General features: G+C 42.4%; 1 protein-coding gene across 2 annotated transcripts in view; it reads right to left on the bottom strand.

Annotated features, from left to right (window-relative positions):
* Positions 1 to 24,070, bottom strand: part of MCF2L2 (MCF.2 cell line derived transforming sequence-like 2) — a 162,400-nt gene extending 138,330 nt beyond the window's left edge. Inside the window, exons 1-2 of one of the 2 annotated variants that reach the window (XM_075157294.1) lie at positions 23,376 to 24,070; positions 4,280 to 4,363 (exon numbers count right to left, since the gene is read on the bottom strand). In XM_075157294.1, the coding sequence (XP_075013395.1) occupies positions 4,280 to 4,363; positions 23,376 to 23,517 (226 nt within the window). In that variant the 5' untranslated portion in view covers positions 23,518 to 24,070. Of the gene's footprint in view, positions 1 to 4,279; positions 4,364 to 4,555; positions 4,770 to 23,375 lie in introns of those variants that run through there. The other variant, XM_075157295.1, reaches the window with a different exon arrangement.
* Between the last annotated feature and the right edge of the window lie 2,431 nt (positions 24,071 to 26,501).

Below are 26,501 nucleotides of genomic sequence, written 5' to 3'. Positions count from 1 at the left end.
AGTTATTAGACTGTCAGCAGGACAGGAACAGTATTTTACCAGTGGTTCTCCATTCTTCAGTAAAAACTGATGTGTGTTAGAATAGCCAGGTTTTTAGTACTACCCAACTTTGTGATCTAGTTCCCTTAACAGCTACAGGAAACACACAAACATAGCTGTGCAATCCTATGTTGTCACAGCTGTAGTCCCATAATTGGGAGTTCAGTTTTCAGGGAATGGAAGGAGGCAGTAGTGGTTTCAAAACTTGAATTTAACCACAAGAACCAGTACTTCTGCCAGATCTCACAAGCTAAGCAGGGCTAGATCAGGGCATGGAAAAAGAGATGACCAAAGTAGATCTATGTGATTAAGGACATTGTCACATTACACTGCAGCATTTTCCATGACCACAGCAGACCAGGGAAGGCTTTGGAGAGTTTCCCTGTTTTTGGCATGGGCTGTTCAGTCTTGGTTAGTCTGGTAGCTAGAGGGCCAGGACAAACAGGAGGCTGTTAGTATCTAATTTATTCATTATAACTAGACCCTGACACAATCAAACACCAAACTCATTAGGCTTGTTACATAATTGCTACCATCTGCTCAGAGACTGCAAGACAGTCAGGTGGTCTTCTAAGAAGTTTGTACACAGCAATAGTAGATGAAAGTGTTTCTAATGAGTCATGTCCAAAGAAAACAAAGAGCCTTTGACTTCAGTCGTCTTTCTTTTCTGCTTTACTGCAAGGGAATATTATGGTTTCATTACATCCGCCTCAGCCGCCAGCTGTTAATAAAAAGCTGATATTAACCAAATAAATATTAATTTATAACAAACTCTGCAACAGTCAACCAGTTACTTTCATTATCACTGGACAAATGGATTTGGGGTCCACAGGACTGAACAGGAGAGCTCGACAAAGCTAGAGGCTGTGGAGTAGCACAAACCAGACTCACTGCTAACATCCTCTGAGCTCTGCACGTGCATACATGGAAGAGGTGGCTAGCTGCCCTCTGGAGGCTGCAGCCTACAGAGTGAAAGAAATAACCCCAACTAGTATAAATCGGCATATACCATTTTTATGAAGTTGTTCAGAAAAACATATTATATGCCCAAACCACTCTACAAGTAAGTTGGGAATGTCTTTTACTGCCCACGGTGATGGGGCCAAAGAGCAGAGCCATTTTTTTCAGACAGTGGCTACTGAGCTGGAATGTATCAGCATGGAAAACCAGGAAATAGGCTAAGAATCAGGAGGTTTTCAGTCTCCATGTAGGCAAGCACTGAAGCACCAAAATATTTGTGGTTGCTTGTGCCTAATGAAAAGCAGCATGCTTTAAGGAAAAGCTGCAGAGCTGCCTAGGATAAAAAAAATAATCAAAATCAAATGAGGTCATTTATGTGTGAATTACTTTATAAGTGAAATGAGGCAGGCGAGTGCCCAGATCTGTTTTCATTGGATGAAAAAAATCAATCTTTTGCTAGAGGAAAAAGAAAGTTACACTTATTTAGAGAAATACACTTTTGAAAAGTATAGTCATTTCTGGCTTGTACCTAAACCTCAGTTTGCAGGAGGCAATAAAGGGACAGTAAGGAAGATTCCTGTTCTTATATTTTACCTATGACCCACCAGTGATCACCAACAGAATAAGATACTGGGCTAAAGGGGCCTCTGAGTAGATGATTTTATGTTCATGATCTTTTTCACAGGCTGCCATGGGGATTTCGGAGGGGAGGCACTCAAGGTTTCCAAATTTAGCTGTAAATTTCAGACTGAAATCAACTTAGAAACTATGAACTATATTGCCCTGTTTCTCATTAGGATATTATTTCTGGACTGTACCAAGGAGATTTTAGATAAGCTTGAGAATTCTTCAAATGGGATTTGTTATTTATGTAGATGGGGGCATGAAAGACACCTTTTCACTCACTTTTGATATTTGTTATTAGTACTTGTATGCTGATGAACCAGTTGTTTGCCAATCCCTAACAAACAAGCCCCTCAGCCGTGTCTTCTATGAAGAGTTATTTCCAAAGTCTTTAAGCACTCTAGGTTTAAATTGTCTTATTCAAACATCTTTCTCATAACTTCCAACAATAAAAGAATTAGATCAAATGTGAAGAGTTGAATTTGCTAAAATGGCAGGTGAGAATACAGGTACTGCTGAAATGATGAGTCCATAAAGAAATATGAAAATGCTTTTTTATATTTACTCTTGACATTTCTGTGCCATGTTTAATGTTCTAGCTGGAACTGGAAATGGGTTTTTCTTCCTGTTTAGTAAACCACTTTCCACAAGTTGCTCATTACATGCCATATATAGCTTTTTATTAATGGTCTCAAATCTTGCAAGGTAATGGGGTTTAAGAAAAGCAGTCCTCCACATTTTACCAGATAGACATTGCACATGAGGCACTGAATTCTCAACATGCATGATGTTCTTTACACTGATGTAAGTGTTTTCAGGCATTCGTGTATCAGTTAAATCAAAGGCCTTGAAAACAATATTGGTTTCAGCAGCTCTGCATGCCTGGTGAATGGAAAAAGCAAGCAGAGCATTCTAAAGAGACCAGCTGATAAGTGTTTTCTTGCTTACAAAGAGCAGACTGAAGTTAACATCAAAACCCAAAAGGAGTTGAACATCGATTAGATTCCCTGTTCCCATCCTTGTATTTAGAATATTTTTAAGTCAGTTTAGCACTAATAAAAGGGATCTGAGTAGCATTCCTGAAACAGCTCTTTAAGTGCGGATTGGTTTCAAACTTGACAATAGCCCCCAGATGGGTGTCAACTCCCACCCATCAGTCATTATTTTTCCTGTTAAGCAGCTAGCACCTTAAGGGAAAGGGGTACCCAGCTTTCCCTGACCACCTAATGCTTCTGAGACCTTGTGGCATCTGTGCATTGAAATCTCTGGCAGTCAGGTGTGGAGCACTTAACAATAATACCAAGTTACTCACCATCCTCTCCAGTTTGGCATGGCAGAGCTATAGTAAGCACACAGTATGCAAGCAAATGCCTGGACAGCCAATGGAGAATACTGCAACATTACCCCACAAAAATTGTCTTAGGATAGATGCTGCACTCGCATTTCCTAGTTACCCTGCACTGAGGAAAACGGTGGGATGCAAAAGGTTTGAGCAATTTTATGCAGTTGCTAACACTGTTTTGCATGGAGGTGTGCGTTTATTTGGAATTCTAGAAAGATGTGACCCTGAGGTGCTTTACTGCAGATGAGAAGGCAGCTGGTTCCACCTCTGCTCAGTCAATACCCTCTGCCGAATGCAAAACAGTTAGTTATCAAGCTTATGAAACTGCCACAAGACGCTACCTAGAAACCTCCCAAATCAAGTTTTAATACTCAGAGCCCCATAAAGAATTCTGAGCAACTTAAAATTTGGATTTCATTTGGCAGTTCAGAGTGTACTTAAAAATGTGAAGATGCAGCAAGGATTAGGCCTGCTGAGTTGGATCATTTGCGGAGCTGGGCCCGTGTACTCTCTGCACTGTGTACCCAGTGTTCCTCTCCACCAAGCAGAGAGGGACAGGCTGTCCACGAGAACCTTATTATGACCATCTCAGTATTTTGTGCAAATTCATGATACTTCACTGTGTGTCTATGGGGAAGAAGGAAAGCAAATTCTTAATTCCCTTATTTGCAGAACAGGCAGAAACAGAGACAAAAGGAGTTGCCAGAGGCCATACAGTCAACAGCAGAGGCCATTTTAGGACCCAGATAAGGATTTCTCTGCCACAGTATCTGAAATAAGTGTATTAAATAATTTGGCAAATATTTCAATATCAGCTATTTATTTGGGGCAGGAACTGCGTCACTTTGTGTGATTGCAAACTTCAGGCAAACAAAGGAATATGGAATAATCAAATCTTTAAAAGATTAGAACCTTACACTTTAGAAATGAATCATTTCTAAAACAAAAGGCAAATGAGGAAGAAGGGGTAGGTCACGAATAACTCCCTGGTAGACCAAAATCTTTTCCCACAAACAAGGTGCTTGGGCATTGTGCAAAGATATGTACAGAAAGATTTGTTTAATTTCTTACCCTCTAAATCTGTTCCATTGTGGAAAACACGGAAAATTAACTTGCCTTAAGAAAAACAAGCACAGCAAGTTGGCATTTATCAGTTCCACACACTGTGAATGTCTGATTGTGACAGCAATTTTCATTAGCAATATAAAAATACTATTGCAACTGCTGTACAGAGCTGAAGGGTGACAGTCAGCATGACAAATTCCAATACGTTTCCAAGAGAATCCTGCAGTGTAATTACCAGCAACTTCTTACCTGACAAGATAGCAAATTGCCTGTGGAGCTGCTCTATTATATCCACTGCAACCAGTGGCCGTATCTCCTGCTGCATGATTTCATCTGTGCAAGTGAAAACAGAAATCTTCAATGAGTTAATAAAACCTTAACATCAATTTTTCCATCCTTTAAGAACACAGCAAAACAAAGATGACACTCAAAGGAAAAGAGCCTGGCTTGGCTATTGGTTCAGATGTTATATGAATATCACCGAGGAGTTTGATACTTACAGTGTCTCATCTTCAGCCTACTTACTTTATCTATCGCCTCGTGATTTCAGAGAGAGCTTTTCATAAACCAGCTCCAGTATATTTGCCAGAGCTTGTCACAGGTTTGCTCAAGCTGACAGCCTGCTCCTTACTACTTCATGTTCCATATTAAGCCGCTGCATTTGGCCTCCCACAAAAAGCAGCTTTTCAGTCTTTGAAACAGTAAAGTCTATTTCAGACACAGTGCCATGTTCCACCCTGAACTCCCTGGTTTCTGCTGGAGGACTTTGTGTAACCAACCAATCCAGAATAGTTTCCTTTGCTGATGCTTTTTCCGCTACAAGCAAATACATAGTAAAAGGAGGAAATAAGGGGCTGTGAGGCTTTCTTCTCATGAAACAAAGCCTGTTCTTTTGAAGTAAACACTGAAAAGTTAAAAAATAACTTGGCAAGCAGCTGGGGAAAAATCACCACAATTTTTGTCTGTGATCTGTTCAGCGACCAGCAACTATAATCTCACATTGAGCTAATTTGATCTCTTTCTGTAACAGGTGCACCCAATTCTTCTCCCCACTCTTCACCCCAGTCTAGACCAGCAACATTTACTGGCAAGTGTATGCCAGGTCAACCGGCAGGAGCCAGGTTTACGTTACAATAGCATCTATTATAATTAGGCCTTTAGCCACTGTACAGCTACAGAGCAACCACCAGTCCTGGCTTTGACAGCTCACCTCTAACTGCCCAGACAACAGGTGGAAGGAAGGAAGCTGGGTCCAGATAGACCACAGATCAGACTAAAGGCAGGTAGTTGCCTTATTTAAGCACCAAGATCTTCACTGATGTCAATACAATGCAGGCACTGAAATACTTTTAAAGAAACTGTCCAGAAAGAGAGAGGGAGGTCAGAGAGGTTAGAAGTTAGCTTCCTTCTCCTGTGTCCTAGTCTGCTGCCCAAAATACCCCCTCTGTCTTGCTTTCAGACGTTCACTCTGATCCTTTCCAGAACTAGGGCTTCCAGGTTTCAAATTACACAATGTCACTTGGAAACTTTTCTGTTCATTCCCTAATTCTTCAGGCTCATTCGACTTTCAAACACTTCACTAATGCCTTGAGACAAAGTAACCGAAAAGCATGTGTCATTGCCCTCCCCTAGACAGATGGTGACACACAGTATGGAAAGAAGTTGCGTAGATTTTGGCTGATGCACAAAACAGGGCAGTAATTCCAAGCAACTGAAAAAAAATCTCAAGGGGGCTGATTCTGCAAATGCTCCCTTTGAACTAAAAATGGGAAAAGTCAAACTACAATGAGTGATGTTTTCGACGTGGGACCTTCATTTCCATCCTGTTTATGCAGCCCACTATCTGCTTCTCTGATACTTGACGTTGCAGGTGGCTAAGAGCAACCAGAAGAGCAGACTAATGAATCATAGCTGAAGAGCTTGGTTTCAGTCATGTTCATAGAACTTACTGTAATTTCAATCTACTGCTATGGTCATGTATTTACACTGTTGCACAGAGTTAGCAGAGCTAAGGCTTAGCTTTGGACACAGCCTAGTTTATTTTTACTTTGAGCAGAGATATACTGCTCCAAGTAACCAAGCTGGGTGCCTGCAGAGCACTGAGCCACACAGTTATAGCCCACGAGCCCTGCATGTCAGGGTGTGAGCTATGCTCACTTATTTGAATGTGTCATTCCTAGTCATGAAATGTATTTTATACTACCTTTTTCATCGCCTGAATGAAGCCCAAGAGTTGTCCAAGATTTGAGTCTGACTGTGTCAGGTACAGCGTGTATACATAAGAGATCAGTAAGACTCAAGGTCTCCTGAACTGGTGGGGGCTGCAGGTAGGGAAGAGAGCAGTTTGTTTCAGAAAGCATAGTGGGACAACTAAGATTTGTGGCTTATTCTCTCAGTCAAAACCTGAATATGCAGTAGAGATCACAACACATCAGAAGGCAGATACAGCCTTTGTAGGAAAACCACCATATCCTCTCCCCACCCCAAGGCACCAGAACTGCAACAATGAAAACTACATCCCAACACAGCTTCACAACAGCAAATTACACACAGATTCATGACTTAACCTCCAGAGATGACCCTGTCAAAACCAAGAGAGTTTGCCTTTGCTTGGGATGACAAGAAACCCTACAAAGCCCCGTTGCTTTTGACTGATTGACACAGCTTGTCCAAGTAAGATAAGGGATCCTGGTCATTCTGCCAGGTACAAATACATTCTGACACCAGCTCAGTGTTTGCTTTTCTCTCCAGACTTCACAGAGCAGGAATTAAGAGTAGGATCTGCCTCATCTCTGCCTTGACATCAGGGCAACTTAACCTTGTACTCTGATGCATTACACTATTTCTTGGCAGCCACAGTGCAGTGGTTGTCTGGACCACACCATCACACCCTCTTTCCTCCAGCCTTGATCGCTACAGGAGAACTGCTAAAAGCAATGCACATCTACCTGTAGAAGTGCCCTGTGCTACACAGGGTGCCACTGGTGGATGATATTCCAGCATATCACTGACATTGTTCTGAAATCTGCTTGGGGAAAATAGATTCATGACTTTCATGACTATATTTCACAAGGCTTCTATAACAAACAGGCCAAAGGGACCAAAGACTGCACAAGGCCAGAACAGGGCTGGTCTCTTCCACTCAAGCAGCATATGATCTTCTCTGTGCTTTGTTTTGCAGGTGCTGAAAAAGAGTCATTCTCCAGGATTGGTACAGCCATTAGGACCTTTTCATCAGCAGGACACTCACTTGCAATTGATTTTGAAGCAGGACAAAAGCCTGCAAATTTCTAGACAGAACAACAGAACGGCTAAAACAGTAACACTGTTCTGAGCCTCTGTGTCTGTAGACACCCTAGACCTGAGATAACTTGGTGTTATGGTCTGTGAGAATCCACTGAAATGGATAGTAAAGCTAAACTCAGTACATCATATTCAGCAAGTTATGTTCAGTTTCTCAAAGGAAAGCCCACTGAACAGCTAGGGACAGAGAACTGATTTCCATTCTATGCCTTAAAAAACCATAACTAGCAATCCTATTTGCTGGGCTTTGCTTTCAGTACAGCACATGGTCACTTAGAGACTGAAGGACAAACAGCCTCCTGATCTCCCCGCAGGTATCCTGCTCACCCCAGCTGACATTATTCAAGGCAGCTGAGTACCATGCTGCAGCAGTAATCTCACCTGTCCTTCCACAGCTTTTTCTTGTCTGTATATCAAACATCCACAAATCCTTAATCCTTAGACATCAGGATTCCCAGAGTCTGTTTTATCCCCTTCCGACAACATTTTTGCGCATAGGAAGGACGTGCGAACTGGCACAGCATCACCCGTCTTGCGCGTCTGTCTCAGACAAAACAGGGAAGTCAGAGGACCCACAAAGTAGTTTATAGCCTGCCCCCCTGAGTTGCTGTGTTTACCTCCTCCCCCAGCCCACCTAAAGTGAGTTTTATGACAATTCATTATGCATATAGTGGCAGTACAGAGATCCCAGCCAACAGCCACATGGTACTCCAGGTTTTGAGGAAACTGAAAGAGGCAGGTATACGTTCCCAAAGCAAACAAAATAACAGTAACCCATTAAGTTTTTCCTTTTTTCCTCTGCAGTTTCCCCCATGCATGTCCAGAATGGGATCTGTGGGGGAAACTGCAGAGTAAAAAAGGAAAGGCAAAACAAAATAATTTTGAATATACAAGGTTATTTATTAGAAAGCAGAGAACACCATAGGCCTGATTTCTCTGCTAGCTGCTTAAGAATAGCATATTGATAGCCCTGTTTAGAGTCAGATAAATACTACACCCAAGGAACTAGCAACAAAAAGGGCCTGTAATCTATTAATACAATTCTCAACAGGTACTAACAAGTGTCTCCAGATCATTGGTCAAAGACTTCTAGCATTCTTCAGACAGTCTACTTGAAGTGTTTCTGAATCACCATAATAGTAATAGATATGCCCTTTTCAAACCAAAGGTTGGCAGCAAGATGGAGGCAGCAGAGAGAAAAATGGGTGTTTAGAGGTGACTATAGCTGAATCAAAAAATAGCAAAAAAAAAAACCAACTCAGAAGCAGGAAAAAAAATCAAAATATTAAAACAGAGCTTGGACTCCAAGAAACCTTGCAGCATCCATTGAAGACAATACTGTTGATTTCAGCATGCAAAGGTATTGTGACAACTGTGCGGTCCCACAGGTAGACAGGTGCACTCAGGCTAGGGTGACCAGGACTGAGCTTATGCCAAACAGTGCAAAGATGGAGCAAAGATTTCTACAACGGATGGGACAATCACAAGGAATGGAAAATGAACTAGAAAATGTGCCACATCTCTAGCCTCTCAGAGGCTTGCTCATCCCTCCAGAGTAACAAACCTGCCAGTACAATAGCTTGCTTCTAATATTTGCAATATGAAGGCATCATTAATATCAACCAGTCTTGAGCAAAGAGATTCCACGCCCCCCAGCCTTCATATAGCTGCTTTATTAGCTTGCTCTAAAAATAGCTTGGTTTCTGGTTTCTAAAGAATTTTGCAGTGTAAGGATAAGATGAAGTAATAGAAACAGGAACGGCAGAGTGCCAGTTAGGTCTCATCAAATCCCCTGCCTGGGCAAGACTCTCTCCAGTGAGCCACATGGGATTTGCTGTAAAAGCCACACTCGGCAGGAGACATTCAGATGATGAGAAAGGTGGTATAAAATACATTTGGTGACTAGGAATCACACGTTCAAGTAAGTGAGCATAGCTCACACACTGACATGCAGGGAAAAGAAATCATAGCAAAAGAAACTAGCAAGAGACTGAGAAAGTCTGAGGAAACAAGCAAAAGTGCCTCGTGAGCCTGAATGGCAAATCAGATCACACGGCTACGAAATGCCAGTAGCTGTAGCCAACAGCACACAAGATATCATTTGCCTTCTTGCATCTTCCTCTAGGACAGTCCTTAAAGGTAGTTACTCTCCAATATTGATGAATTCGTAACACCAACACCAAGCACAGAGCTTGCAATAGAAGTCCCAGTCCTTAGAAACCTGTGATTATCTGGGACTGCTAAAGCAAGTTTTTAATCTTTGACTAAAAGAAAAGCTTGAAAAAATTCTTAAAAGCAAACCAAATGCCTAGCATTAGTGAGCATTAATCCATTCATATTTCCACTAACTTTATCCCAGGAGGCTCTGTAGCCTTCCTGGCCTGTGTACTGCATGGCACAAGCCTGCAGGAAGTGGTGTTCAGCCTCTTGGGCAGAAGAAATGTACCATTTTCCTGTAGGACAGATACCACAGCTGAGAAAACCCTGCTTTAGGCTGACATGAGCTGACATTGAGTGAACAGCTGCAGGTTCATAGACTACTTCAGAAAAACTTACTGATGATAGGCATGTTTTTATTCACTGCACAGGGACCCAAAAGTCAATGGGAAGGTTTTAGTGGCAGGAGCTTGACAACAACTGTCTTGCTTCATTGCACCTTGCTAGCATCTGCATAAGAGATGGACAAGCTCTGGTCACTTCAGAGCAGTCCTGTGTCCTGACAAAAAAAACCAAACAACTGTATAGCCATGCCACTAAAGATCATACCAAAACACATACCTGCCAAGTCGCTGGAACATGGTTATCTTGGCAACCTTGACTCAGGTATTTCCTAGCTTCTGTGTGATTATTCTTGTGGTCTTAACTTTTTTTTAATTGAAGAAGCAGTTACACATAGCTTCTCAAATTTTAAAAAGAAAAAAGCTTAATTGATTAAATAGTATTATGTGAAACAACGTCAATCCCCTACATAGGTCACCAAAGTTGAATCTTTACACGTCCCATGCAGTTCTTCATTACTTGAGCTAATTGAATTTGCCACGACAATTAAAATGTGAATAAGAATTTGACACTAGGTGAAAAAAAAAGAAACAAGTCAGTCCATCCACTCTTGGCTCTCCTCTTAAACTGCTATAAATTCAATTCCTAGCAGAGACTGTTCAAGTTTTTACATGCAAGACCAGTTTCCCTGCAGAAGAATTAGGCCTTACAGTTTTGCTTCCCAAGCTTTTCTATCGAGGGGGAGAAAAAAAAAGCAATTACTACAGCCATCTGTCTGACACAGCTTCTCCTTCCTCCCAGATCTCTAGGGAGGCTAGCTGCAACTGTGCTATCGAATCTTTAAGAGGAAAGCCGTTCAGTTACGCTTCATAATTCCTCACTTAAAAATGAAACGTGGTTGGGCTTGCCCCCACACACACTTGCCTATTTCATTTCTCAGCACAGCTGTATGTATTCCTGCAGCATGTCTGGAGCACAGCCCACAGACTGCCGCCTTCAAGGCTACACCACCAGCAGCTGTATAAAAGCTACAATGAACATAATCTTGTTCCCTCTTCTCTTCTCTGAGCAGAGAGAAACTAGTTTACATGCTAACAGCAACTAATGGTTTCCAACAGTGTTGGAAAGATGACCTGCTGCAGTGAAAGATTGGACTGCACAGAGCAGATTGACACAGCAGTGCCTATCGCCCCATGAAAGACAACCAAAGGCAACCAGCCATAACAGGACACTGGGGTTTCGTTGTTTTTTAGTGACGGAATGCTACAACTGCCTGGCCTTCTGTTGACTAGAAGAGGGGGTTGCCTCAATCCCCCATCTTAAGTCACTAATCTTGGAATAATGGGTTACAAATTTCCAAAGCAAAGTTAATCTCTTCTTAATGACAGCCTAATATATAATTCACAGGAAAGGAAGACAGCTGGGAGTGAAATAAAATCTTTGCTAAACTCAGAGTACATCAGCCTACTTCTACTGTGTGCAAGCTTAGTCAAAAATGACCCTCACAGCATTCAAATCAAAATTGTGGATTTGAGGAAAAATCAGATTGCTGATGTGATGGAAAAGAGTTCGACAGGGTTAAGCAATAAGGCCAGAGATTTCATTTTAAGAGCATGAAAGGACACCTAATGTTATGTGTTCTTATTCTTCTTAAAAAGTACCAAAAGGCAATGCACAAATTCAGAGTTTGGAAGTTGCAAAGTATCTACAGTTCAACTGTTCTTCCAATTTCTGCTGGCCATGAACAACAACAGGTAACTAAGAGTCTAGCAGAACTGAGATTTCAAGAATTACACATACTAAGGAGACAAATTTGCATGTCTTCACTGATAAGGCTTGAGCAAGCTAAAGGATATGAAAATATTCTGTCCCACCAGAATTCCCAATGCAAACCATTAAGCAAAACATTTCCCTTCCTGAAGGCCAAAAAGAACTTCAAAGTTACTACACCAGGGAAAGAAGCTCTTGGTTTGGGTTTCTTTTTTTTAATTCTGTTTATTTCTCTTCCTCACTATTTGTGCCCTTTGTTTACTTTTTGAAAAGGTTTGTTTATTCTTTCAGCCCAGACAGAGAAACAGCAAGATCAGTTACTGATACAAGCTGGCTGTGCTACAGATTGTTTGCTTTAAGAGGAACTAAAAATCCAGCTATAAACAGAAAGGAAATCCCATCCTTGCTTTTATTCTTCTGCACATTCCCACCACCTCTTTTTTTGCTAACCCATGTTGAGTCAACTGAAAACTAAGCCAGGAGAAATGTTATTGTAAACAAAGTGAAGCAATCTTTTTCTTAGTGGATTGTTTCTTATCTGGGTTAGTTCTCTGCAAAGGAGCTTGAAGGGTACAAGTGCCAGCAAGGCGCGGGGTGGGAAATGGTGAGGCCAGGACTACCTCTTCCAGCAGAGAATCACACTTAGATCATCTTAGAGCAAAAGCCAAAATGCAGCATAGGTAGGTGACTGGTGTCATCTTTTCTCTCAGATCATTTGCTAATCAAGCACAACTGTAAAACCTAGAAAGTGTATTTGTTTAAATGCAATTTCTATTCTCATTAAAACCAAGTTTCACAGCGAAGTTTTCTAACTAACTTCCAAAGACAGAAGATTCTTCTAAAACATTTCAGTAACTCTGGTTCATGTTAGCGGCAACCTCCAAAGGACACATTTGAATGCTGTCCAAGTAAGAAGGTAAGGACGACAGACAGGCAGGCATCAAAGCAGCAGGGACACTGGGGAGAATTATAATTCCCAGTTATTTGCAGGTCAACATTGCCACTACATAAAAGAGAAATTTCTAGCTTACCTTCAAGATCACACCAGCCATTAGCAAACTGCAAGGACTTTTCAAGGACTTGCTTGCAGTGACTTTCAAGTCACAAAGAGTCCAGCATGCTCCTTCTTTACATTGGAAATGCAAGTGAACCACAGTTATTTTAGATCCAAACCTGAACTTCTCCCAGCCTTTAGATCCAGGCTTTCAGGTGGTTGCTAATTCAGCAGACCCCTCAGGCATGTGCATAAGGCAAAGTTAAGTCCATGTGCGGCTGCACTGAAACTAGAGGAAACGTATATATGCTTGGAGTCCTGTTCTGTTAAACATCTAAATATGTATTAATCTAAAATTATAGCAGAAGGCCAGGAAGTTCAGATACAGAATTAAAATCTGAGCCCGGGAACCCCAAGACTCAGCAGTAGTGAAGTTGACAGTTCTCAATCAGACCTATCTATAGTTTAATCAATTATTCACTTCTGTGTCAAATTGGCAAGCAGGCTGTTACCAACCCAGACAGGATGGGTCCCTGCTACTATTATATGCAGTGCTGCTACTGCTAATGTGCACCCTCTAGGGTTTACTTCAGCTTTTCTAAGCCAACTTCAAAAGATTTTGGTATAGACTTCCTTGGGTGAAGAAACGGATTTTGCCACTTTTTCCATTGTCCTTGTTTTGGCTGGGATAGAGTTAATTTTCTTCCTAGTAGCTGATATAGTGCTGTGTTTCGGATTTAGTATGAGAATAATTTTTATAACACACCACTGTTTTAGTTGTTGCTAAGTAGTGCTTACATTAAATCAAGGACTTTTCAGCTTCCCATGCTCTACTGACTGAGAAGGCTGGAGATGCACAAGGAGCTGGGAGGGGGCACAGCCAGGACAGCTGACCCAAACTGGCCAAAGGGATATTCCATACCATATGACGTCATGCTCAGCATATTAACTGGGGGAAAGCTGGCAGGGGGGCCGCTGCTCGGGGACTGGCTGGGCATCAGTCAGCAGGTGGTGAGCAATTACATCCACGCATCACTTGCTTTACATATTCTATTATTATTACTATTTTATTTTAATTATTAAACTGTTCTTATCTCAACCCACGAGTTTTCTCACTTTTACTCTTCTGATTCTCTCCCCCATCCCATCGGGGGGGGTGGGGGGGTGGGTGAGCAAGCGGCTGTGTGGTGCTCAGTCACCGGCTGGGGTTAAACCACGACATCCATTTGACCACTTCTTGAAGTCTTTTGATGTTCTTGTTTGGCTGGGATTTTTTTGTCTGTTTTTAAAGAAAATGTCTTAAAATTGATTGGTGAATCAAAAAATCAAAATCTTTCTCCTACATAAGTAAACTGGAAGAAAGTGAAAATAAGCCAGTATTTTGATTTACTGTTGGTACATTCTACAAAAATACATTGGTGTGTATGAATCTATACCTATAGTCACACGTCAAGGACTTCAACAACTACTTATTGTCAGAATGCACCATATATTTATGCACACATCTAAGAAGCCTTGATTAATAATCCCCATAAAAGCTAAATTGTACAAATTAATATAAAATTCTTAAAGTGTATACTCTCACTGTTCAGTTCAGGTGACTTCGTATCGCATCCTATTATGAAGACACTTCTTATAACATTTCTGTAAAATCACAAGGGATAGATAAGAAATTATTAACAGATCTTCACTATACATTATGAACTATCCATAACGAGCAAAGAGCTAAAGAAACATACCATTCCACATCATTTGCTCAGCAAATTTTTTTTTTTTTTTTTTTTTTTTTTTGAGACAGACATTGCTTGATTTCCCAGAGCACATGCTGGATATTATAGGGGGATGTTATATCCTGCTCTCCACAAAACAGAAACATCCCTAACAAAGGGCATTAAAGGCCAAGGTCTAATCTCAGCATCGGCTTCAAGAGATTTACAGCAGCATGGCACAGCCCTTTGCCTAGTTCCTCAGTAGTAAAAACTTCTTGATGGTTTCTAATTTTTACCAGAGAAAAGTTATTTCGTCTTCTTCCCAAAAATCTGTGCTTCACAACAACGCTGGATTGCTAGAAAACAAATTCCTGCTCAGAGAATAGAACGCAACAAAAGAAGGTTTCACATTTCCACACTGTCATGTTAAAATCCATCATGAATAACAAAAACCGCGTGTGGCAAACTGCAAAGCTAAAATACATTCACTACAATACTTGGACACTAAGCTAATCAAGAGATACGGCAGACTTCATTCCTTCCTCCCCAGAGCTTGCCAGCAGACAGTTTCACAGCTGAAACTATCTTAGAAAAATTCCAGCCACTGGCTCTGCTCTGAACTATTGCAACCAGCAAAATCATTTCAGAGCCTATTCACATAACTTCTGAGGGACCACTCAGCTCAGGAGCTGAAGGACTGTTTTCTTGCTTACTCCTGAATAGAGGCCAGTTAGCTCAAAAATATTTCCCTGGTTACTGCCATTGGAGAAAAACAGTGAGCCATAGCAGCCATCACTGCTGCCAGCAGCACTCTGAATATGTATCTCAGTAACAGGACAAATACCACTCACAGCTGACCTCTCTGCCCGACGAGATCCAGCCATCACTCCAGCAGCCTTCTCCAAGCTGTCACCACCATCTCAGTTCAGATGCCCATTAGAAAAAGCAACAGAAACACACTGCGAAGACCGATGCCTCCCCTTTAGACCCACACACACTCACAAGCATGTACCCTCCCTTGTGTCGCAGGCTGGCTTCTCTGCAGTCCCGCTGTGGTAATGAGTTCACACAAGGCAGAGGGGAGGGATGAAGAGAGGCAGCCCTCTGTGGAAGCAGTCCTGGATCTAACCAACGGTGCACCAAAGAGCTGACGCTCTCCTGGAGGAGACTGCACAAATTGCTTAGTAACTGCTTCAACGCAAACCACAGCAGAGACCTCTGACACGCACCATACCCAGGCTTTAACCCTCCCCAAGGTACAGCTGGCTTCTTCCCTCCCAGGCAGCTCTCCACTCAGACCCTTAGACACTTCGGAGGCATTCACAGCTTACTACAAACACATAAAGGTACATCCCAACAAGAGACAAAACAGATTCATTTGCTCAGACTAAGGCATGGAAAGGGCTCTCATTAAAATAACTTTAAATAGTAGAGTATTCAGGGCCAAGGGAAACCAACAGCGCTGCTGTGAATAGTCTTGGAGTACTATCCCGAGGGCACACCCACACACCAAAGCATAGTACTGTCATTTAAAGACAAAGGAGAAGACTGCACGAGACCTATGAATTTGGTTGGAAACATGACGCCAGCTCTTGGACAGTGGAGTAATCGGTTCTACATATCTAGTTCAACAAATTCAACAAGTTTGCACAGTGCATGAAGAAAGTACACATGTGCTTTCATGTTGGTGTGACAATGGTAACACGGCATCTATAGCTGTCTGAAGCAATACTGGGTCATCACTTTAGCATTAGGTCTATTGATAAAATTGTCCCTTTCCTACCACAAACCCCAGCAGCTCAGTAATCAGTAACCTTAGATACAAGTCACTCTTTACCTAGGGTACAGCAGAGCAGCTGTCTCCTAGAATGCATGATGCAGTAATAACATCTTGTTTCTTCTACATGTCCTGCCATCAGTCAGGCTAAAAAGAGTGTCATTCATTTTATAGACAGGGAAATTGAGGCACAGGGAGAGGAATCCAGGTCACCAGCAACCTCAGTTTTCCCCACTTGTAAAATGAGGAGCAGACCAAAGTCTTCTGTACAGATAGGCTACTGGAGTGGATCTGTCTTAAGGATAACACACCCAGTGTTTCCATCCTTCCCCCATCAGCCAACCAACACGAATTATCACAATGTTTACAGTATAGCATGAGAAAACTAACAGGATTTTATATGTAGTTACAGATAAATGCCAAATCAAAGTAGAGCATCACCATGCTAGGTACAAGATACGTATGAGAGCTTAAGACACCTGTAGTGTTGCAGATAGACACTAGGTGGATAAAGGTAGACTAGGAGAGCGGCAAGATGCATAGTAAGTTTTCTACATTGCACTGTCTTTCCCCAGCCTCTCCTAAACTGCATGCTAAACAAATGAATTTACCAGCTGTAGTGCGTGTGCAATGTTACTCTCTGCTGCCTATACTGATATAAATGTTCACACGTAACCAATTTACAATCAAAATCTGTCTCCTATTCCAGACACGTTTTGCTCTCTGGAGGAGAGGCTGTGGGTGGGAGATTTAGCTCCAGCTCTGCTTGCGCACAGTGAAGGGACAACAGCCCAGTTACGCTCCGAGACCCAGCTTGTAGCCACTGGGAACCCCACAACAGGCAGCAGTCAGCGCACAGCGAAGTTCCCCAGCCAAGGTCTGGTGTAGTGCACTGCCCTCTCCCGGGCAGCATTCGGAACCTTCCTGCAGAGACTCGTCCTCTCTAGGAGCAGAGGTGGGAGAAGATCCAAAGCGCTATGGACAAGTGTCACATCGATGTAAGTGGCTGATAAAGGTGCCAGATGATTACACTCTAAAAATCATTTTAACCCTGTGTGTAGAAATGCTGCAGAAGTAGCAGATCCAGCTGTGGAGTCAGAAGACTAAATGCTATTCTGGAAGTGAACATAAATGGCTAACCTGTGCTGACTACTGAGACAAGGAGAGGAATGAACTCACCATAGAAGGGGCACCAAGAAGTTCCTCTCAGTCCACTGCACACGCAAAAGAAAACTCATCGAACAGCACTTCCAGTTTCATAAACTAGATTTACAAGTGTCAGACATTTTTTCATTTGCATAATTAGTAAAGGTAATTTCAGAGTGCATCTGTAAAATGTCTTTGCCAAGCTCAAAAGGCTTAGTTGTGCCTCTGTCAGTAGAACAATATTTTGTACTACCCAAATATTGTCCCACCAGCATGCAGCATATGGAATAGAGTAATACTTACTGATGTTTTTGTCACTGCTAAGAATCTGCAGTACATATGGAAGTTTACTTTTTTAAAAAAATCAAGGACCTGATCCTCAGTTGCTACAATACATCCCAGTTTCACTGAAATAACTTGCACCATCCGAGCATCTGTTCATGTGTTCACACCTGTGGGTATGGCTCTCCAAAAGCATGACAAGGAACGGCTCATACCTGAGTGCCTCTAACTCAGAGATCATCTTCCCAGATTCTTTCACTGCAGGACCAGGGGGGAGCACTAGGTTCATTGTGTTTGACTTGTTGAACACACAAGAAGTTCACAGAAATTGGATTAAACCAGCATTTTAAAAAGCTCTTTAATCTTTTAAAGACTCCAGGCAACTGCGAATCCATTGCTTCCCCTGGAGCTGACCTAACACGAAGAAATTGGCTTGTGTTTCAAAGCTCTAACTTTAATTTCCAATCTGTTGATTCTTATTGTGGTTTCCACTTAAAAATTCGGTAGTTGCCCTCAATTTCATCCTTTCTCTGGCAGATTTCCCTTCTTAAGTCTAGCGGTAAAGTCAAGGGAAAATGGAACAGACTATCCCATTCCTTTACCTCTTCCCATCTCACCTCAGCTTTTCCCAGTGCTAGCAGAGGATGACCTTACTAATTAACAGTATCCCAATTTCATAATCAGATCTTCAGCCAGGTAGACCCTTGCTCCTTAGAGGTCCCCACAGCAGCACACTGTATCAAGGTGGTGACTCAAGAGTTTAGATGAATAGCCTGAACTCAGCAATCCCCAACTTAATGACTCACAGGAACAGATTCTGAATATGAATAAAGTGCTGTCTCTGTGCAGAACAAAGTTGCTGAGACATCCTGGCTTAGAAAAAGGTGAAAAAAAGAAATGTTTGGTCAATAATTCTTGTCTGTTGTAAAAGCCTGGAAGATTCTTTTTTTTTTTTGCCCTTGAGAAATGGAATGAACTAATAGGATCAGAAATTTGTGCAACAAGACACCTGGCATAGATCAAATATTCATATATAGGAAGCTGGGCTGCTACAACCACGCTTTATTTATCATTCTTTTATACTTGAACACCAGTAATTCTACTAAATAATGTCCAGGTGGTGAAGGAGGAGAGTCCATGACTTAGAAACCCCACTGGGCAGGCTAATCCACAGCAAGATTCAGATAATAAATAAGCAGCAGAATTTATACACAAGATCAACATACTAGCACAGCAGAAGTGGGTCTTTAAGTGGGGCTTGAAGCAGCAGAACTGGCTGAAATTGTAGAATAAGCTCCATGGGCGTAAACAGCGTGAGAGCTCTGAACAGATGATCTCCAACCTCCCAGTACATTCAGCACCATTTTCCCCTGAAATCTTCTCCCCAGACAGTTTACACTACAATTTAGGCGATTAAAAAAAAAGCAAACTGAGCTATTATTTTGTGGTAATAAGTCCCACAAGTTAACAAAATGTTACCAATTACAGCAATCTGTCTATCCGTGTTTAATGCTTTTCCATTTCACTGAGTTGTTTCTTGTTCTGGTATCGTGGGAGGAAGGGAAAAACATAAATACCCAGAAGGTCTCTGCTATAACTTGCCCTCTGAGAATTTGTTCTCTTGATCTTCTCAGTACTACTTATCTCTCAAAACTCTTTTTAAATGGAAATCAAGCTATGCCTTCCCTATTTTCATCACCGTTCTCTGGATTTTTCTGATTAGGTAAACAGGGTTCAGTATTGTTCACTAGCAGCAGAGCAGGCTGCATATCAATGGGAACAGGTGAATAGAGACACAAGCATCTAAGATAAGGATCTTTTCTTAGAAAAACCTCTACGGAAAACAGAATATTGTATTTTAGCTATTTTCTTTGCAGTGAAAGCCAGCCGAAAAAAATTTATCCCAGGTTCCCTAGGTAGCATTTTACATTAAAGAGGAGAATAAATACTGAATGCAAATAAACCAAGCAAAATTCTGAGCAATGCACAAGGAGGCACTGTGACTAAGTCTCAAGAGGTTTAGAAACACCTTCCACTTACACTGCAGATTTCAGTCTTCACATGAAAGAGATACTTTCCCCAGTAACCAGCACCTTTGTAGAAAGGTCAGCCATGTGGGAAAGGAAAACATTTCTCATTTATTTCACTATTGAAGGTGAAAGAAATTTCAGCCTGATCTCATTCAGATGAGATCTCCTTTTGGAGATAGCACTATAGAAGTTGTTTTCTATCTTTAAATCCTTAACTGCTCTAAAACCATTTCCAATACTTCAGTCCCTTTTCCTCCCTGAGCAGATAGATCTGAAGAATTGCTTTTCATTTCCAGCAGTAAGAAAGACACAGCAGTAGGACCGAAAACAAGTGCCTATGATTGGTGGACAGACAGAACTGCAGCATTCCTCTGTCCTACAGAAAGTCAAAATCAGAAGTACTCTGTTAGCACAAGAGACAGGTCCCCATCCTACTGGCAAGGAGGATCTTGCCTGGTTTTGCAGCAACAGCAAAATCCTGAAAAGCCTCAGTAATGAGCTGCATACTCCTTAGTGTCTGCAGATTCATTACCCTGTTTTATGCAGCCACCAGCCTTGAGCACAGATAAAAACCACACATTTATTCACTTAAAAGTATATAATCTGCATGCAGCCTCAGGCTCCACAGCATGCAGAAACACAGTCTAACCAGCCAATGCTCATCCATCCATGTTAAGCTCCAGTAGCTGTACGGTCCCATTGGAGGACTCGAGCATCACAAGGCAGGCTAATTAACAGCATCTGGGGACAAAGGGGGCCATTTTGGCAGGAGGTGTCCTCAAGCATAAAAGATGTGAACCAGCAGCTGGATGAATAGTCATGTCAGTGCTGAAAAGGCACATGAGCCACTGTCCAAGAATGATGTAGTTCATGACAAGAGGCTATGCTTTGCTTTCAGCTTCAGTATCTCTTTTGTGAGGAACTGAGAGCACTACAAGGTGGATCAGCTCTGGACTGGAGTCCCTGCCACATTTCTTGCCTGGCTTTCTGGGGGCTCCTTCCCCTTGGTTGTCTGTTACAGCACCTTGGAGCTGCAGCTCCCAGAGAGTCTCAAGGTCACATACTGGTACTCAAAATAGCACCATTTGTACATCAGACCCCAGAGGGGACTTCAGCACCCGTAGGCCACCTCATACAGCAAAATCCTTTCTCTGCCTTTTGCAGGGAGCCAGGGCTGTGGAGCTCTGAGCAGTCATCACATGGCCATAGGGAAACTGCCCTTCAACTGCCCCTCACAGCAGCACTTTCTTTTTGTAAGCATTCACTATTTTCATCTCTTTACATGAACAGGAGACTACAACCACGCTTTTAACCACTCATCAAAACAAATCACATTGATTCAAAGGAAGACTTGAACTTGCATGATCCAGGAACTGGATTAGCTTGGCAGGGTATAGGGTACTGCTGATCAAAGGTAGGTGACCTGCAGGCCTGACTGCAACCACGTGGCCTCTATTTCTGCTGTAGTTACCTGTGTGCCTTCCATCTCTTCTAGTTATGATATTTAGTACAAGAGATAAAATTGACACAGAATATTCCAAAGGCTCCACAGATGTGGTCTGTATGTGAAAAATGCTTCATACTTTGGAGTGCCTGAAGTACTGAATAAGCACTAGCCAATTAGCCCTCAACAACACTCCAGCTGGATCTTTACATTGCAGAAAGGGTAGCCCTAAGTGAGAGTCAAGTCAGAACATGCCACAGAGATCCATGATTCTGCATTGCCACTATGTTCAGACAGAGCCAGTCTGAGAAAGAGGCACACGTCCACCCCTAGAGTTTGTCAACAAATCTTTGCTAGTAGCAAAGGACTAGCAAGACGGGGCAGGCAGAGCCCAAGTTCTTTGGGACACATCATCTTTCTTTCCCTGTGTTTATGCAGCACCTACTGCAAAGGGAAACTGGTCTCATCTTCAAAGGATAGTCATAGGTACATTATCAAGATCCACTATGGAGGCAGGTAATTCCCAGTGCTTCTACTTTACAGATAAGAAAACTAAGGCAAAAAACAAGACAAGAGATGAGTACAGGGTCAGAGTCAGTTCAAAGCAGGAGAAAAGAACCTAGGCAGTGTTGTTATTATGAATTCCTGTGCCGCCTCGCCAACTCCTTAGCCCCCTTCTAACATGGTCACTGCATGCAGACGTCGCTGGTGCATTCTCACAGCTCATGCAGCTCTAATGCAGGCACCTGAAGGCCCTAGCAATTGCCCCTAGCAATAACCTAACTTCTGCCCCTCCTGTGGCCTCTTTGGTCAGATTTAAAACAAAGCAGCAAAGATGCTTTCTGCCTCACAAAATGGCAACAGGCTCAGACTAGTTGACACACTATCTGTTCTCTAGCAGAAAATTATTTTCCAAGGGATTTCCACCCATAATACTATGCCGGGTCATCTCTCAACATGAGAGGCAGGGAAGGTGTTTCCCTGGGAACAGTAACCATGGCAAAGCTCTTACCAGTGTCTTCCCCTCTCTACCTACAGGAAGAAAAAGAACAGCAGATGCCTGAACTCTACCTCCAGCAGGCCCACAGGCCCCCAGAGCCATAAGTAACCTGGAAGTATCTAATCAAAGATTCAGAAAGGAACTTCAATTAATTCTGTTCTGTCTTTTACTCAGATACCAGACATTTCTGCCATGCTACGCTGAACTCAGAATGCCTCATTACAAAGAGTGCAACTGGAAACATCAGTGTTACCGAAAGGTCAGCCAAATACAACAACGCATAGGTAGGCACTGAGCCCAAAAATCAGCACGGATAGATGGCCAACAGAAGCAGAGGTACAATGGACTGGCTTTGCAGTTTTCAAACCCTGGCATTGTGCATTAGAGCCCTATTAAAGAAAGCATCTGCAAACCCCAATTTGTAAGCAGGAGCTGCTAGCAGATGACCTGCTTCTGGTCCACTTCTTTTTCTGCAGAATATTCTCGATTTACCACATTGAATGCAACTCTCTCTGCTGAAGAGCTAATTAAATAATAATAAACAATTCAACTTGAAAGTACAATCATATTGCATGCTTTTGGGGATCTTTTTGTCATGTACTAGTGAACATGTTATAAATTTCTGGATGTAAGGTTTGCTAAGTGTTTATTCAAGTTAACAGAGCAAATGAAACCAAAGGGCTCCTCTCAAATGACACATAGAGAAAGAGTGTTCTATGATTCAGCAATCTTGATATGTGACTAAACAGTCAACAGCCTAGATTTCAACTACCGTCACTCCACTTCAGCGTTAACATGCAATTAGGATGAATTGCCAGGACACCAGCATCTTACACTAGCAATCCACTCAGAGTGGACTACTACCCTTAGCCAGACTGACTCACACAGAGCACAAAAAGCTCGATAGTCAAAGTTTCTGTTATGAGTACAGTGAAACCAGAATCTTTACAGTGAGAAAGATATTGACCTTCTACATAGTAATTTAGGAGCACAGGGTGACAGGGTCAACTGGGTCGTGATACCCACTGCCCCATCTCCTTACATGCATTTCAAAAAGGTATTTTACATGCGCAGCAAATACCTGCTCCAGACATATACAGAAACCTCAGTCTCTAACACCCGAGTGAAATAAACATTTATTCAGAATGAGTCTAGCATTCATTTTAACCTCCTCTATGTCAAATCACTGCAAATATCCCAGAAATATATAGCCAAGTCAAATGATGCACTCACACCTGAGTTAATATCCAAATCCAGCCAGTTGTCTTTATTTACCACTGAATCCTTGGAGAAAGCACTAGAAAAATAATCTCTTTTTGCAAATCTCCTAGGAATGCAATGCAGCTACCACTAAGAGAAGATGCTATTTCTTTTAAAGATGCTGCACATACCTTTCTTTGCCATGCGCTCCAGTCTAATGCATCCTCCGATAAAATCATGGTAAGATTTCATTTCTCCTTCTGTTATCCGGACAGCAGTGAAAGGTGGATTCCTGGGCACCTGTTGTCCACATTTCCGACACCGAGAAGCCATTGCCACAGCTCAGGAGACTCTTGTCAGGAATCTGCTCTCTCAGTTTGCTGGAATCCAGCCTGATTCTTCAGCCGTCAGTCCAGGCTGATGACTTTATCCCACTTAGTTCATTCAAGGTCACCCTCGCCAGCAGGATGTTCGCCATTGCAATTGGCTAAGACTTTTATAGGCTTACTGACTGTGTTTGTATCTCCCTCCTTGCTTTCAATATCAGTTTACTTTATTCTCTCATTCACAATGAAAGCTGTGAACCTCAGCACAGCCCATGCCCTGAATGGCTTCCTTATCATTAATTTAAAGCTATCTTATAAGCGACGATGAAGAGAGAAGATCCCAGAAGCACGTTGCAAGATCACAGAATGTCTCTTAAAGAGCATGCCAGATATGTTTACAAAGAATTTTTCTTTAAGAAAAGGTTTTTCTTCATGATTTTTGGTCCCTTTCAGGCTTATGATTTTAGGATTCTTCATCACTTTTACTTCTGCATTTCAGCTTGGATGGTGCAAGGAGACTGCTCTGCAGAGCTGCTCAGCCAATTACTCATATGTCTGGCAGTGCTACTGGGAGGCTGCAACTGTACAGAAAAGCCCTCTGCTGCTGTGCACGGTCCCTGCTCATAAGATCTGATAATCTAAGTGAACAGAATAGCAAATGGAAGACAAAAGGGAAATATTGCTGGCAGACGTGCTCTGCTAGCTGTGCAACCCCAGACTCAAATTTTTTTTAAAAAAGAAGTTGGATCCATCAGTCTGACACCAAAATGAGAGATCTGAAACATACGTTTAGAAATCTCTCTTTGAAGGTGCTGGATATTTAAGTTGACTTTTTTCCCTTTAACAATTCCTGTAATACAAATCACTGATCAGAGAGCCTTGTGAAGGAACTAGTGCTTGGGGAACTGAGTGCAGAGAGCACTCAATCCTGATGCAGTGAAATAAAAAGGAGCCTTCCCTGGGGTCTCGAGGGACTGCACAGGAGATGCATGAACAGGCACAAGGCCAGCACTGGTGACAGTGCAAAGAATACAATGAGAACTTAATGAATCAGGGCTGAGCTGCAACCCAGAGCTCAACTGCAGGGACCTGAGCACAGAACCAGCTTCCTGCAAGGATGTTATACACAGGCCAGGAAAGTCTTTGCCCTCCTCTGCCTCAAGCACTACCACCTGTTGGCCCTTTACATAGTTGCACCCAGTGCTGTTCAGCTCGTGGCCCTCTCAGATCACAGCTGACCCCTAGACATAGACTGGGAAAGGAGAAGCCTAATTAATAGAAATCAGAGAATGAATTAGAGGGGCCAAAGATGCCCAGGAAAAAAAAGCCTCACATGATGCCATTACTAAAATGGTGAATAACTAGATGGACAGGCATGAATGCCTGCAAGCTGAAGCATACAGAAGTCAACTCAGCCCTACTTGTTCCCCATTCCACAAATTTCTGCCGCTTCTCCCCTGCCAGCTCCACTGCTCCCCAACCACACAGTGAGCTGTTTCAGCTCCCTAACCCAGTACACACAAATTGACCATGCAGTAAAACAGCTACCAGACCTGGGAAGTAGTGAGTCTCAGGACCTCTCCTTTTGATGAAAGGAAGCTATAAAGGGGATCTCCAATCTTAAAGTAAAAGATTTGTGCTCCCTTCCCCCCAAAATTTGCTGCATGGCATGAAGCTGGTCACTCTCCTGCTCTTTGCCTTTGCCAAAACCCTGCCTGCAAAGCGAGGACAATGATGTACTGAGCTGTTGGGTGACTTGATTCATTAGCATTTGTAAAATATTTATTAGACCTTCCATAGAGAAATCCCCAGGGGACTGCAATATTTTGCAGATAGGGAGAGCAGTGGCACAGAAGGCAGAATTAATTTGTAGAAAACCGTCATCACGAGATAAGAAAACCAGAAACATAACCCAGCAGTTTTATCTTAAAGCCTTTCTTCCATCCTCTTTTCTTTCATTACAGGGGCTCAAGGTGTCCTTCCATACACAGGCAAACATGATGTACCTTGGAAAATAAGCTTTTCTGACAATGTGTATATGTCCGACATAGACAGAATAATTGCACTTCAACCTTGCACATATATAGATATACAAGAGGGGAGAATCCAGCATTTGTGACAATATGCTTCTGTCTGCCACCCTCCTTTGCATACGCTGTTCCCACCGGTATCCACATGGCTTAGCAACAGGAGGATCTGTGAGACACACTGTTCCAAGGGGGAGACTTGATGCTGGAAGTGGGATGCAAGAAGAAATCTGCCCTAGGTGTAAGCTTCTGAAGCACAGGTAGCCACAGCACACGCTAGGAAAACTATCTAAAATCATCTAAGTCTCAGTCTTTCCCTAGGAAACACTGATCCATTACAATGCTAAATACACATCTCTGATGCCTGGGGTACCACTGCCATCACCCAGCTCCAGACAAAAAATAAGCTGACTGTAGCTGCTGCACATTTAGCAGCAGGGCACATAAGGTTTACCTCAGGGACTGAGTGCTGTGCTGCAAGGACTAGGATGGATGGACAGAAGGATTTGTTTATTCTCCTGTAAGTTTCATTTCATTCACATTTCACAAGCAGCTGGGGTAGCTTCTCCTGACAGGTATCAGAAATCTCTGACATGGGAGCACTGAGAGACCTGCACTGTTTCCTATCACACAAATTACCTCTTCTGTACTGCACTGGAGGTATCTGCACAGGAGCTGCTGCAAGGGCTGGCTTGCAGGAATGCTTTTATGTAATATGTTACCAAACATGCACTCAGCGTGGATAATTGATTCTTCACAATTTTGCTCCGTTAGCTAAAAGGTATCGGTCTGACTGAAAGCAAGTTACTGTTCTTTGCATGCAGAAGAATATAGTGGAGGGAGCAGGTACAGAAATGGCAAACATGCTTCCTTGGGTCTTCTCCACAGATAACACAGGATGGAAGGGAGTTACTTTCCTGCTGCTCCAGACAACCATAGCAAAATGTTTGGAAAAGCTACGGAA

This window comes from Calonectris borealis, chromosome 9, assembly GCF_964195595.1.
Source record: "Calonectris borealis chromosome 9, bCalBor7.hap1.2, whole genome shotgun sequence".
Lineage (NCBI taxonomy): Eukaryota > Metazoa > Chordata > Aves > Procellariiformes > Procellariidae > Calonectris > Calonectris borealis.
This window is presented reverse-complemented; position numbering and strand designations above follow the sequence as displayed.